Source organism: Arachis hypogaea, chromosome 9 (genome assembly GCF_003086295.3).
Source record: "Arachis hypogaea cultivar Tifrunner chromosome 9, arahy.Tifrunner.gnm2.J5K5, whole genome shotgun sequence".
In the NCBI taxonomy this organism is placed as follows: domain Eukaryota; kingdom Viridiplantae; phylum Streptophyta; class Magnoliopsida; order Fabales; family Fabaceae; genus Arachis; species Arachis hypogaea.
The window spans coordinates 119,135,262-119,150,007 of NC_092044.1; the positions used below are offsets into that span (position 1 = coordinate 119,135,262).

At 30.4% G+C, this 14,746-nt stretch overlaps 1 protein-coding gene across 1 annotated transcript; it reads right to left on the reverse strand.

The window, feature by feature from the left end:
• Window positions 1-10,748: 10,748 nt before the first annotated feature.
• Window positions 10,749-14,485, reverse strand: LOC112709643 (zinc finger BED domain-containing protein RICESLEEPER 2-like). The gene is made up of 7 exons (XM_025761524.1): window positions 13,999-14,485; window positions 13,822-13,924; window positions 13,680-13,740; window positions 13,187-13,573; window positions 13,024-13,102; window positions 12,623-12,767; window positions 10,749-10,917 (listed from the first exon to the last, which is right to left on the reverse strand). Exons 1-7 carry the CDS (start codon window positions 14,483-14,485, stop codon window positions 10,749-10,751), a joined length of 1,431 nt encoding a protein of 476 aa, XP_025617309.1.
• Between the last annotated feature and the right edge of the window lie 261 nt (window positions 14,486-14,746).

Genomic DNA, 14,746 nt, shown 5'->3' on the forward strand with positions numbered 1-14,746 from the left:
AATCCGTACAAAGAGTAAGGTTTATTGAAGAAAAATAAAGATTTAGAATCAATGGCTAAACACCCATTAGTCAAAATAAAAACTAAAAATTATTGCTTCTAATAAACTTAATTTTAAGTACAAAATTATGTATACATTTATGAAAAAAATAGTCAAAAAAAAAATTAAAGCTTTTAAAAAATTTAAACGTGCTTATCCTTTTTCAAATACCAAAATAAACACACCCTAAGTTAAAAAGAGTTTGAATCTTTATTTCTATTTTTATAAGAATATAAAATTATAATAGAAAACTATATGTAATTTTAAAATACCTTTAATATGTTTTTCAAAAGCTTATTTTTATCTAAACTTTATCTATGTATTAGAATCGCTAAATATATATAATTATTTTATTTTTTAATATCTTCCTTTCACTATAAGATTTTTATTTATTTGTGGCAGTTTTTTTTCTTATTTGTGGAGGTTTATAACCCCCACCAAATGATTTGTGAGGGATTTTTAAAACCCCCAAAATTTGAGGTGCCACGAGGTCTTTTGTGGGGGTTTTTAAAAACCTCCACAATCTATTCAGTGGGGGATTTTGTGTGTATTTAGTGGGGGTTTTATATTTAATTTTTGTGGCAGTTTTTGGTCAATATTTTTGGCGGTTCAAAACCCCCACAAAAAGACTTTTCCATTTTAAAAATAACAGGTATTTTGTGGAGGTTTCAAACCTTCACAAACCTGTCTATAATTTTTAAAAATTAATTTACATTATTCTTACACTACTGATAATTTATTATTAAAAAAAATATTTAAACAAGACATTAAAAATGTAAAAGAAAATTAAAAGAAAAGAAATACTTTAAAACAAAATATAGTACACTACCATCATTTTTCAGTCACATTAATTACAACTACAAATGAATAGTATATTTATACCAGTAGAATCTAACAGCAACTCAAATAAACCTATTCAAAAAATAAAGTTGTCCAAATGCTTTGTAACATCAAAGAAAGTCTAAACAACACAATGAGAAAATGAGTTACTAAGCCATTGAATTAATAACATGCTAGTGGTTAACATGTGAAAATATGTAAGGAAAATATCTTTATTCTTGGTGAAAATGAGTCAGAACCAATCTTCATTTCACTAAACATGACTGTTAGATATATTAACAAGGCCAATTGACATACGTACAAAGCTTCACTACAATATTGATGCATCTCCAGCATCTGCCAATCAAGGAAATGAAACTCCTTTAAGATTTTAATACTCACTTACAAGAGAATACAACCCTGAAAAGAATGACAGAGGCACACTGCAAACCTTTTCTAGGAACGATGACAACAGGTGCTGCTTTGCAGTGGTGGAAGCAGTACTCTCCAACACTTCCCTGTAGCACACTGAACAAAAAAGAAACATACTCTTGCATCAGAAATTTAGAACAGTATTGGATAACTGCAGAGGGAATGGAGAGGCAAACCTCTGAATTAAGCTTCTGCCTCTTGATCCCAGAACTACAGCCACAGGTTTGATCCTCTCTGCTTCCTTGCAAATTACTTTCCTTGCATCATTTTTCACAATCCGAGCCACTGTCTTCACCTGCATATAACATAACAAGGATTATTAACTAGGTACTATTGGATTGGAATGTCCACGGTAGATTTGAAGTTCATGCCTAGCAAAATCTAGGTGTAACATAGACAAAGTATTAGAACAAAAAACATGAGAAGAATGATCAAATTCATTCATTAAGTGTTTATACATAATCATTAATTTGTTGAATTCTGTTTTCTCATTTTCATTTTGGTCTTGATGTCAAGCTTTTGTCAATTTGCAGGAATGACAAACCCTCTATGACTCAAGAATAGCATAGTTCCTGCTTCTTATCTAGTTTCCCCAAATTTACCCCTTTTTTCTTGTTAATTCAATTTAATTTACTTTAATTGGACCGAGAATTAATCCCATTGGTTCAATATTGAGAAATTCTTTCTATAAGTTATGTGTGGATTAGCATCTGCTACACACTGTAATTAACTATTTTACTCTGAAGAAAGTAACCCCAAGAAGCAACTATTTTGGCAGAACAACACATTATGGAGTAGAGTTGATATGAGGAAACAACAGCTACAAGACTCTGAGCACAATGATATAATCTAGAATGTAACACTTCTCAGACTTATCTCACAAACTGTGGATGGCTTCAGTTCCAATGATATAATCTAGAAAAAAATATAACAATCTTAATCTAATGTAACTAATAATATTAGAAATAAATACATTAAAATTGTCATTAAAAACCAAAGTAGCACAACTGAAAAAATGTCGATGTAATTTACCCTTTATTAATTTTTCTAAGAAGGATTTTACATTCTTTTCAAGTTTCAACTTATGGTCTCTAATTGTGCTTCCAAAATTTATTAGGGAAGAGATGCCTCTATAAATCAAGAATTCAAGATACATCTGTGATGTGCCTTACGTTGAACCGTCTCTTGGTGCCATAACTATTACAACGGCTTCTGGAAGCATAATCTGAAGAGAGAACATACATTTACATAAGCAATGAAAGAAAGTATAAAGGAATCACCTAATAAATAATAACTTAGTTCCGTAGAGTAACAAAGGAGTGCAAAAATTTATGCCAAATTATATGGCAGGTCCATAAAAGATTTCAGGAGCATAGAAGCTTGTATGTTCTATATGAAGTATACTCTAAACTTTATGTTCAGTAGATAAAGGTCTATAAATGAATCTATCATGACAGTTATGAGTACAAGAATTTGACATAAAAGTAGAAAACACCATCATTAAAAACAACTTTATGAGTACTAGATAAGGTGCATCCAACTCTTAATAAGCTTTGAAAAGATTTGGCATATAATAGCAAGATACATACCAAGTCTAAGTACACTACTACAAGCAAAATAACCACCAAGGTTTTTTCCAGTATTAGCCAACAATTTTACAATCCCATCCAACAATAAAAGAAAGACATAAAGAACATATTTCAGAATAACCAGCTAGAGAGAGAGAAAAAGAAAGAGAGAAGAAGAAGAAGAAGAAAGAAAGAACAGAGGATGACCTATAATATAGCATTAGGTCCTTGAGTCCACCAACTAGCACAGGCATCAAATAGCAGAGCTACAACTTCTGTACTCTGAGCCTTTAAAAAAACCAACAAACTAGAATCATGTAGTAACAAGTTATCACTTATCACCATATAATGACACCTGTAGTAATTGTATCGAATTCATGACTCTAATTCTAAAATAAAAACTAAGTGCAACAAGTTCAAGATAGTTCGGTCTCCTAAGATATTCCATGTAGTATTGCAAAATAAAAATTGATAGATTTAAGAAGCATTATTAAAAATAACTAAATAGATAAATATAGTAATAACAAAAAATAAAAGACAAATGACAATTAATAAAAAAAAGTTTTGAGGATGAAACCAAATATTCCACTCGAAACAAACCTTTTGGAACAGGGGGTAGCACTAGAACAGGAAGCCTGCATGAAGAAGTGAACAACAGTATATAAGTAGAGATCATACTGAAAAACAAAAGAAAAATCGAGACAAAAATAAGGAACATAGCTTATCCTTCAAGAGTATGAAGATTTCTCTTTATGTAATGCAACAAGCAGAAAGCAAATATAGCAACTAGTATGATCAAGCTTACTTGTTCCGCATATAAGACATTATTCGACCCTCGTTTAGAAGGCCGTGATCTTCCAAAACAACAGCAACAACATCATAACCTCGAAGAGTCAAGCTCTCATAAGCAGAAATTGTTCCAGAAATTGCAAATAGCGGACCTAGAAAAATGTGCAAGCCTTTTGCATTAACATATAAATTGAGACATATATTCATTTGAAATTGAAATTGTAACTAAAGTACCAAAATTCTGGAGCACCAAATTCACTTATATAAGTCACATTAAAGTGATCCAGAAGCACCGGGACTCGCAACTCCACCTGCAGTTTCCACCACACACATAGAAGTTATTGAAGACTCTGTGGAGAATTGTTGCTTCTCTCTGTAACCCTTTAGATTCTTTTCCTGAAAATTACAATATTAAGTTTGTTAATTGATCCTGCTAAAATTCTTTCATGTTAAACTACTAGTCTAATATTATCTTACCTTTGCTTTCTGCATTGTGTTTTTAGCATTAAGCACTCTGATTCCATTACTACTTTCACCTGAGAAAGAAAGGAAATTTCAGTTATAGTACTAAGAACTTCTCAGATATTATCTTCAACTCACTTTTTATTCCTTTCAGATCACTTCTATAATATCTATGGACATGTTTTCATGTTAAAGCTACAAAGAAAGCATAAACAATTACAGGTTAGTTGTAATGTTCATACCCTTCAAATTATTAAAAAATACTTAAATATTATAATTATCACTATAAAAATTGTGAATATTTAACTTTGTTCTGATGTGAACATTTCTTGAATATGTATTCTAACCTGATTTCTGTAAATATATAGATGTAAAAAGAAAAAGAAAAAAAAGTGCTCAGCTCCAAAATTTAACTCCAGTTACCAGCTTCTGTCAAATCTGATTTGGAGAGTAAGAAACCAAAATAGAAGATACATAGATAAAATAGTTCAGTAAATTAGTCAGAGAACTTCAACCACAGGAATCACTCTACACGAAAACAAATGAAAACTGAAGAAGAAAAGAAAACAAACTAAAACAGTGGCTTGATTCAAAAGCTTTCAACGCGGCAACTACAGCGGCAAGAAGTCCAAGTGCAAAAGCACTCACTTTCTCAACCTCATGCTCAAACGGCAACAGCTTCTGAATGAGGTCTTCTTCCGTGACGAGAGGAGCTTGGAGGTGCTGATTGTTGAACTAAAGCCGGAATAGCTCCTCATTCGATAATCGCGTTCACCACTTCCTCTGTAAGACACAACCATTGAAGGACTTACACCTAGAGACATGCACGACCGAATTTTTCAAAAATTGAAACAAAGGGAGCAACACAGTAGGAGATCGAGGAAGAGGAACGGAGGATTTACCATTTTTGGCAAGATCGGTGAGCGCGTGAGTGGCGCGCTTGGCGGCGGCTCGATCTGACTCCTTCCATGAGAAAGTGGAGTTGAGGATGGAAACCTGCTCCTGGACCTTGGGAAGGATGGCGTCGCGGGCGTCGCCAGTTACTCTCCCTTTGATCTCAGACGCTAGGATGAGCTTGATGCCTGATGGTGACAATGGCGAAGAGATTAGTACCGCGGCGATGACAATGGTGACAATGCCTGATGGTTCATTCTCAATCTTCTCCCTTTTCGATTTTTTTGGACAAGTTTTTTCTTGGAGTTAACTTTGCATTGTTTGGGTTTAATCAGAGTAGGTTAGGGATTGGTTATTGGTTTAGAAAATTGAGCTTAAAAAGTTTAAACTAGCTTTAATCAATGGGGGTTTTATATTTTGCCATACATAAAATATGTTATGGAGATTTTATAAAACTTCCACAAAAAAACTCCCATAAACAAGTAGAAATCTTGTAGTGTTTGTCAATCACTTACATGACGACAAGGGTCTGCTCTGAAAATTTCACCTTTAAGCTATGCCTCTTGCTTTTCTATCATTCACATGCTTCACAGTCACTAATATCAATTGCTCTATATTGCAAATAATGCATCTAAAATTGATTCTTGATTAGCTTATTTGTCTTGTATATTTTTGTCACTGTCTTTTTTTATTTTATTATATTTTTCTCAAAATTTACCATTTTTATTATAACCAAAATAATCATTAATAATAACACTTGTCGTTAATATCCCGTTTCTGCTATCGTTAGTTGATTCAAATGATCCTACTAATAAATTTATTCGTATAAATAAATAGATATCTTTTGATTTTTTTTAAAAAAAAAACTTAAAACTTTAAGTGGGTATAAATAAAGTAAATAGTTCTATATCTAATCATATCTAAAATTTAAGAGAAAAACTCAACTAGGTATTTATTTATTTTTACGAAGGATAAAATAATTTGTCTTAAAAACAGAAAAAACTTTGATTTTGATTTTTTTGTTTTGAGACAATATGAATTTTTTATTTAAAAAAATAGTTAAATAATAACAAAAATTAATTTTTTAGAATTTTATTTGTAATTTACAAGATTTTAAATTTTTATAAATTATTAATAAATTTATTTTAAAATTTTCTAATTGATAATTATTAAGTGGAAAAAGGTCACTATTAAAAATGATGTCTCAAAAAATATAAATAATTATAGTATAAAAATCTTTCAAAACAAAAAAATAGCATTAGACAAAAAATGAGAGAAGAGAACGGTGCAGAAGATAGTAAACAAACTGAAATCAAAATTGATGAGTAATGATTTTTGATCCTTTAAGAGTCTTGGTTGGCCATCACTGCTGAGGTTAGTTTGCAACAGTATATATATATAATCGTACAGTCAAGAGAGTAAATGCTCAACTATATATGTACATTTTCATATTTCTCATCCAATACAATTTCGTCGATAACAAATTTCCTTTTCTTTCTACACTAAGATTCTTCATGTTTATATTTTTTCTTCTCTATTCTAAACACTTAGAAGTTAGAACACTGTTGCATGAACTCATCTCAATGTCCCTTCACATGGTGATGTTGATAGTATTATTAGTGTTGATATTGGTGATAGTAAAAGAGATAATGATGGTGATGAAATATGATCGTACAATAAAAATAATAGAAATATAAGTTATAATGATAAAAATGAGGAAGGTAATGATAGTGATGATGGTAGTTGGCTCTATTATTAAAATTTTTTTCATAAATTATAAATAGGATAAAATAATAAATTAGTCACATACATTTGGGTTTAATTTTATTTTGGTTCTTAAGTATTTTATTTAAATTTTAAAAAAGTTTCATTTAATTTTAGTGTATTCCTATTATGAAGTTAATGTTAAATAATTAACGTTTCCGTTCCACCAAATTTTAATATCATTTTCTGAAGAAAAAATACAAACTCAAGAGGTACAGGATCAGCAAACAACATTGAATGTATCACTGCGAGCCACTAGTCTTGGTTCAAACACATGGAGAATGTCGTCGAGAATTCGCTTTTCGCGGAAAAGCTCACCAGCGACAATGAGAACAAGGCCATCGTCACTTCTACCACGAGACATTCTCTCGACAACCAAAGAGTTTGGTTATATAAGTATTCTATATCCGAAAACCGAGTTTCATTAATTATTTAACATTGATTTAATGGCAGAATTCATTAAAACTAATAGAACTTTTTTTTAATTCAAATAAAATACTTTAAACCTTAGTAACCAAAACAGAATTAGGTTTAAATGGGACCAATTTAATACTTTACTTTACAAATAAAATTCTATAATTAATTTCTGTTACTATTTAACAAATTTCCAATAAAAAAATTGTATTGTCTAAAAAAAAAAATTAAGATTGTATTATCTCTTTTTTCTTTTTCAAAAATTTGGACACATAACCGGATTGAGTGTTTAGTCAAAATTTAATAAATTCATGCTCGTTTTGTAATGTGAAAATTTGAATACTTTAACTTTATTTTTTCTCTTATTCTTTATTTTTTATCTCAAGTAAATATACGTTCGGAATGGCATTGCCTTTGTCCTGGTTATGTTCTTAGTAGTATCAATAATCTTGATGGCGTTCGTTATCTGGTGATAATTTTATTTTAGGATATTTTTTTCGGGTGCCAGAACTAAAGAGAAACAAGAGGAAAGAAAGAAAAGAAAAGAAACAGAAACAGATCAGATAAGCCTTAATTAATCTATATCCTGCTCCAAGACACAGTTTATTATGTTTGTTAGTTGTTTTTACTTTTGTCTAATTAGCTTTTGGATTTTAATTTTTATGTTTATTTAATTCATATAAAATAAACACTTTTTTCTTTGTTTATTTTCTCAATAGATTTTTTTAAATAAAATTATTCACGTTATATGTGCCTTACATATGCTGTGGACCTGTGGTGGTATTATTTGTTTCCCCTTTTGTAAATTTTGTTTAACGGTTTTATTTGTATCTTCCTATTTTCAAAATACATAACTTTCCCATATATATACTGTATAAGTAGATGTCTTGCTATATATATCTTGGTATTGAAACGGAGAAATCTCTTGCTTTGGTCAACTAAATATCTTGCTTTTTTTGTCATACAAACACAATCACACACACTAATTTAGCAACTACAAGGACTCGAACTTGGTGTGGCTGTGTTTGAGGCAAACAGCTTTGTCACTGTATCACATGCCTCATAATATATATATTTGATCTAAATGCCTCAAAATATAAATGTCTTGCTATATTATATGTAGTATGTTTTTTTTTCAGATAAATTGGACAATTCTAATTCTAAGTATCACAACATATTCATCTACACGATATTTAAAGAATTTCTATTCAATACTTGATGCATTTATTAAGGTTCAAACTCAAATACAACATATTAAAAGGCAAATAAATTACGAAAATGAATCCTTTCAATTTTTTTTAACAATCGATGGAGTAAAATGTGATCTCTCACCATTAAATTTATAAGTAGAACTAAGAATAAATATGAGAGAGAAAATAATAAAAAATAAAAAATTATTCTTTACACTCTTAATTTTTTTAACAAGAGAGACTTGGAGAGAATCTATTTTCTTAAATTAACATATGAATTAAGTCTCAGCTGCATATGTATTACACTCTTTTTTTTCTTCTTTACGAGAGGTTCAAAGGCCCAATATAGTAAACATATGACCCAAGATCAATAGTGTCCACATCCTTGAACATTAGTTTTCATAAGATTTTTCCCCTTCATTCACTCTAATTTTATAGGAAAAAATCCATCCCTTCCTCTCATCAACACACACGCACACTCCAACCGAGCTTGGTGGAGAAGGTCTATATTAAAGATAGAAAAGGAAAACAAACTGAAACTAATCAAGAAGCAACGCTAGAAATTCGTCTTCTAACAACAGTAGTAGTTCAGTTATTATAAACTTGGAGCACTATATAAGAGTAGTTGTGTTTATTAGTTTTTTCTTCCCTGATGTATGAGTCTAATTATGTTTTAATACACTAGTGTAAGAATATTACATACAAAAAATTGTCTCTACTCATTTGATTGATTACTTAATCTGCAAGAAATTGTCTTTGTTTATTCTAATTTTTATACTATTTTTTCTTGTTCATTCTTTGTGTTCTTACGTTCTTTTTTTTTAAGCTTCAGTACCTGAGATTCTTTAATTTAGTATATATATATATATATACTTCAAGAAACAAAAATATTACATACAAAAAAAAGGTTAATATATGTATGAGTATGTGCTCTACAATTATTGGCTCTAGATCATTTATTTAAATAAATAATACTATTATTTTTTATCTCTCAAACTCATCAGCATACTTATAAAAGAAAATTTTAACAACTTAATATATTTTTATTCATGTGAAGAGAACATTAAAATATATGAATTTTAAGTCTTTATATATATATGCAAAATATGAGGACATAATTACTAAAAAAATTTGTTATTAACTATCAACAACTATGTAAGAATTGTAACAGAAGTGATGAAACTTATAAAAAATTCAACCCACCTTGCTATACGACTAGTTGTTTTGATAAATTTAATGGTTCATGACTATAATATATCTAACTACTATTGTTGATTCTCTTTGACTTGTGTTTAAAATGTGGTATTCGAATATGACTTATAAAGTTCTACTATATGATAAAGACAAGTCAAAGCCAGTCAACAATAGTAGCTAGATATATATTATACTCAGGAGTTATCTAACTTATCAAAATAACTAGTATAATAGGTTGAATTTTTTACAAGTTTCATCACTTTATTATAATTCACCTTTATTACAATTCATGCTTAGTTGTCCATAGCCAATAATATTTTTTTTAACAATTAAGTATATTCTCATATTTTAACTATATAAAGGCTTAAGATCCATGTACTTTAATAATAATATCTCCATATTAATAAAAATGTATTGAGTTATTAGAAATTTTCTTCTCATTTGTGAGTGTGTTGTTAAGTTTGAGAGATAGAAAAATATGATAGTATTATTTATATGAGTGAATAATCCTAGAGCTAATTAATTGTAGAGTTTATACTTACATTAGGTATCAGAGCCTTTAAATGGGTAGACATCAAAATCTCACAATAACTATAATAGAGTTTTCTATCTAATTTTGGACCAGACCATACAATATTGAAAGTGTTTACCATACTTACTCTATGAATAAACAATTATGCGAGAACTCTCCCACACCTAATAAACTCTCAAACACTTGGTCCTGGATTAACCAGCCACTACAAAAAAATGTTGGGTATCGTCATATTTATCGTCGGATTTGGTGATGACAATTACCATCAGACTTAGCGTCAGATTTAACGACGGATTTGATGTAGGATTCATCATGTCAAACAATCACCTATAGATAGTATCTTCTGACAATAAATCTGCTAGTAATTTTTGGCAGGAAACCACAAAAAAATGACGCCAAACTTTAGCGTCGGAGTTATAGTCAAATAGCTTCGACAGTAAAGACATTTAATGGAACGCTATGTTTTGGTGATTCACACCGCGTTAACATAAAAGTTATTTGCCTCTGACGGTAATCGTGCCCTAAATTAGAATCGCGAACCCCTCTCCCTCATTTCGAATTTAGTCTCTCTCTCTCTCTCTCTTTCTAACTTCTCGCTCCCTTTCGTCCTTCATTCTCTCTTCTCACCCTCCCAATCTCTATCTAACCTTCTCATCTCTCCTCCCCCTCAACTTCCTCTGCCGTCACATATGCCTTAGACGCTGCCGCCGCTACTGAAGATGCCGTCATTGCTGCTAAAGATGTCGTCGTCGCTGCTGAAGATCCTGTCATTGCTGTTGCAACCCCCTGCTGCTTCTGTTGCAACTGCACCTCCATCCCTCTTCAAGGTTTTTTGTTTGAACTCTAGTTATTTCAAATTCTGTTATATCAAATTAATTAATTAGTTAGTAGAGATCAGTTGTTTAATTTTCTATTTTAGTAAATTTAGGTGGTTAGAATAGGTTAGATTAGACTCTGAGATTGATAAAAAAAATGTTGAATTATTGAACTATTTGCTTATTTCTGCTATTGAAATTGTTAGAAAAATACTTGACTGTGTTAATAATGATTATGCTGTTTATATATTACCTTAATAATAATTAAAAAAAATTAACTGATTGAGAAGGGTTGATGGATATTTGGTTTGGATGGAAACCTTGAAGGGTAGAGAAATCCGAATGTTAGGAGAGATTTTGTCGAAATTTTTATAAGATTTTCAGTGAAATAAAAAAATTAAAATTATGTTTTTGAAATTGTTATAATTAATTGTTGGGTTACTGTATTTTTATGCCATTGTTAATTTGAATAATTATTTTAATCTTAGTTTACATTTTTTATATTGTTAAGTTGGTGTTATGATAAATATTTATGATATTTACAAGAGAACTATATATATGTACATATTCATTTTGGTTCTTATAAAAGAAAATTTTCTCGTGTGCAATTAGTGTTTTAGTGCTCTATAGGCACTTATTAGTTTACTAAACTAACCAAAACACTTATTCATTCTAATTTAATTACTTTAAAAATAAAATACTATGTAATTTTTCTTATTTTTTTAATGTACTAAACTAAAACACTTTAAGAATTAATTGTTACTTCTTGAGTTTATTCTTATGTTATTATTTTGGTATTTGTTATGTTATTAATATATTACTAATATATTCATTGTATAGACATGACGACCGGTAACAAAGGTAGGTCGAGTGAGTCACATGGTTGTGGTAGAGGGCGAGCTTTCACCTAGGAGTGGAAACAGGCCAGGCCAGGTAAGGCTTTACTCTTAACAGGTCAGGCCTGTAATAAAGTATATTGGTCTAAGCCTGGCCTGTAGCCTGGTATAGGCTTTTTAATAAGTACTGAACCTGTCCTATTGTTAAATCTGGCCAGGCCTGAAGCGGTCAATAGGCCTGTTTTTTTATATAATAATTAAATTTAAGATATAGTTTATGGACAATATTGATACAAAATAAAAACAAAATATCGATACATAACTATCATTGATTAAAAAAAATAATATATATGGAATATATTCCCACTTGGCTACTTCCAACATATGTAACATATCAAAATAAAAGATTTTATCAATATCAAGAGTTGTAACAAACCAATTAAACATAACATCAAATAAAAGCTAATAACTACTTAAATCAAAACACAGTAAAAAAAATGTTAGACAATTAATCGATTAACCCTACAAGCTTGAAGGGATTTAATCTTCCTGTTCCAACACCTTAAAAAAACCAAAAGCAAACATACGCATATCATTAAATTTTTAAATAATATGAATACAACAAATACTTTTTTTTATTAGTATAAAAAAATGTTCAAAATAAAATTATGGTCATAATCTTAGTATAAATTATATGATACCTCATTTATATATCATGAAAGTTCAACTTTATTATCCTAACTACTCACATCATACCAATATCAATGTTCTCACATTTAAAAAGAGAAAATATTTTCTATAACATAGATACTTAGTCAAAAAGAGAAATATTAGAAAGTTGATTTTTATCTTTAATTTTTTCTTCAAATCATACTTGTTCCAAAGCCAATCTCCTCCACAAATGAGAGTTTCAATGGACTCTTGATTTAGTCGAGAACGATATTGATCAATAACTCTTCCTCCAGCACTAAATGAAGACTCTGATGCCACCGTTGAGACAGAAATTGCTAATATGTCCGCTGCCATTTTAGATAAAACCTTAAATTTCAGGCTATTGTTTTTCCACCACTCTAAAACACTAAAAGACTTAGAATTGCCTTCAGGAATGTAAGCACTCTCATCAAGATAAACTTCTAATTCTGATTTTGTTGGATGAATGATTTTTTTTTTCTCGAACCATATTCAACATTTCATCAATTCCACTAATTTCAGAACTAACCACGTTAGAAGAAGTAACTAGACCACTAGTGTTAACTCTACTTATTATTGTATCACCATGACACTCTTCAGCATATTCATCATACATTTCTTGCAATGTATTCTTCACTTTTTCAACATTTTCAGCAGCCACATGCTCAGATTTGTAAATTAAAGAAAAACAGAATTTAATAACATGTAATTTGCACCTAGAATCCAAAACACAAGAAAGAGACATTACCATATTGCATTCTCCCCAATATTTGTCAAAAAAATTTTTCATTGAGGTTGCCATTTCTCTCGTGAAGGAATCTTTATCTTCAATAGCATCATCAATTACTTGTTTCACTCTCAAAACTTTAGAAAGGTACAAATTTGCAGTAGGATACTCACTACCAGAAATGACATGAGTAGCAAGATTAAAAACTTTTAAAAGTTTGCAAATCTTCTCAACTTTCCTCCAATCCTCTGATGATGGTTCATAACTGTAATGGGGTTCTCTTTCCTTATACACAGAAAACACAGATTTAAACTTCAAAGTCACAGATAACATGTTGTAAGTAGAATTCCATCTTGTGGGACAATCAATGATGAGTTTTTTATCCTTCAAACACTTGTTCTTAGCAATCTGAACAAATGTTTTAAATCTTGAATCATTAAAATTGAATAATACCTTTAATTTTATCGAAACCATCTTGTACCAACAAATTCAAAATGTGTGCACAGCACCTAACATGAAACAAACTACCACCAACAGGTAATGAGTTGTTATCTGAAATAGTATCTTTAAGAGCCCTTAGACATGAATCATTATAGGAAGCATTGTCAACAGATACTGAGAAGACTTTATTTTCAATTTTTCAAGTCTTTAAACACTTGAAAATAGCATCTGCAACATCGATGTCACGTCTAGGAGCAGGTACCTGACCAAAACTCGAAATCCTTTTTTGAAGATTCCACCCAGCATCAACAAAGTGACCTGTGATAACCATGTATTCAACAATTTGATGGATTGATCTCCACATGTCGGTTGTCAAACTTATCTTCTAACACCTTGTAACAAAGCTTTCAAATGTTTCTTTTCTGCCTCACATATCGCCAAGCAATCACTTCGAGCAGTTTTGCAAAAAATTTGATGAAATTCAGAATTAGCGTATTGGAAGCCCCACATCCAAACTTCATCCTCAACAATGCTAAAAGGATGCTCATGAACCATAATTGCTGTAGCAATTATTTGTGTCATATTCTCTTGAGAATATCTTGCATCTGGTGTCACAAAGGGATTAACACTTGAATTGGAAGGTTGAAATGGAATCAATGGTAGCTTCTTTTGTGCAGCAACATGCAATCTCCTTTGTAAGCAACTACTTGAATGCCTCCATAAATATGAAGTACTAGCTTCTTTTCCAGCATAAAAAAACATAGATTTGCAATACTTGCAAATAGCTTTTGTACCTTCAGAACTTTCAACTTGATCAAAGTCGTCCCAAATTGGTGAAGTCTTTTTCCTTTTTTGTAATAACAGTTTCATTACTACCATTTTTATCAGTGACTGGTTGACTTGTAATAGTTGTTGTCTGTGTTGGTGCTGATGTAGTTGTTGGTGTTTGTAATGGTGTATCTGTTGTTGGCATTATTGGTACTGACCGATTAATTTCTTCTCCATTTAAAGAAATAGAATTGGCCAATGGATCACTTGGAGTTACAAATTCAACCATTTTTAAAACCTATTATAATGCCTAAACAAAAATTAACAGACAATATTATCTCATGATTTTTTTTACTTTCATTATATCAATGG

Excerpts from the sequence above, each read along its gene's own strand:
- LOC112709643 (XM_025761524.1), bottom strand. The coding sequence starts at position 14,485 with ATGGTAGTAATGAAACTGTTATTACAAAAAAGGAAAAAGACTTCACCA. Across the intron at positions 12,768-13,023 it reads ATATGCTGAAGAGTGTCATG|CGGACATATTAGCAATTTCT; the intron begins GTGATACAATAA and ends CTAAAATGGCAG. Across the intron at positions 10,918-12,622 it reads GGAGATTGGCTTTGGAACAA|AGGGATGGAGGTGCAGTTGC; the intron begins GTATGATTTGAA and ends AAAACCTTGAAG.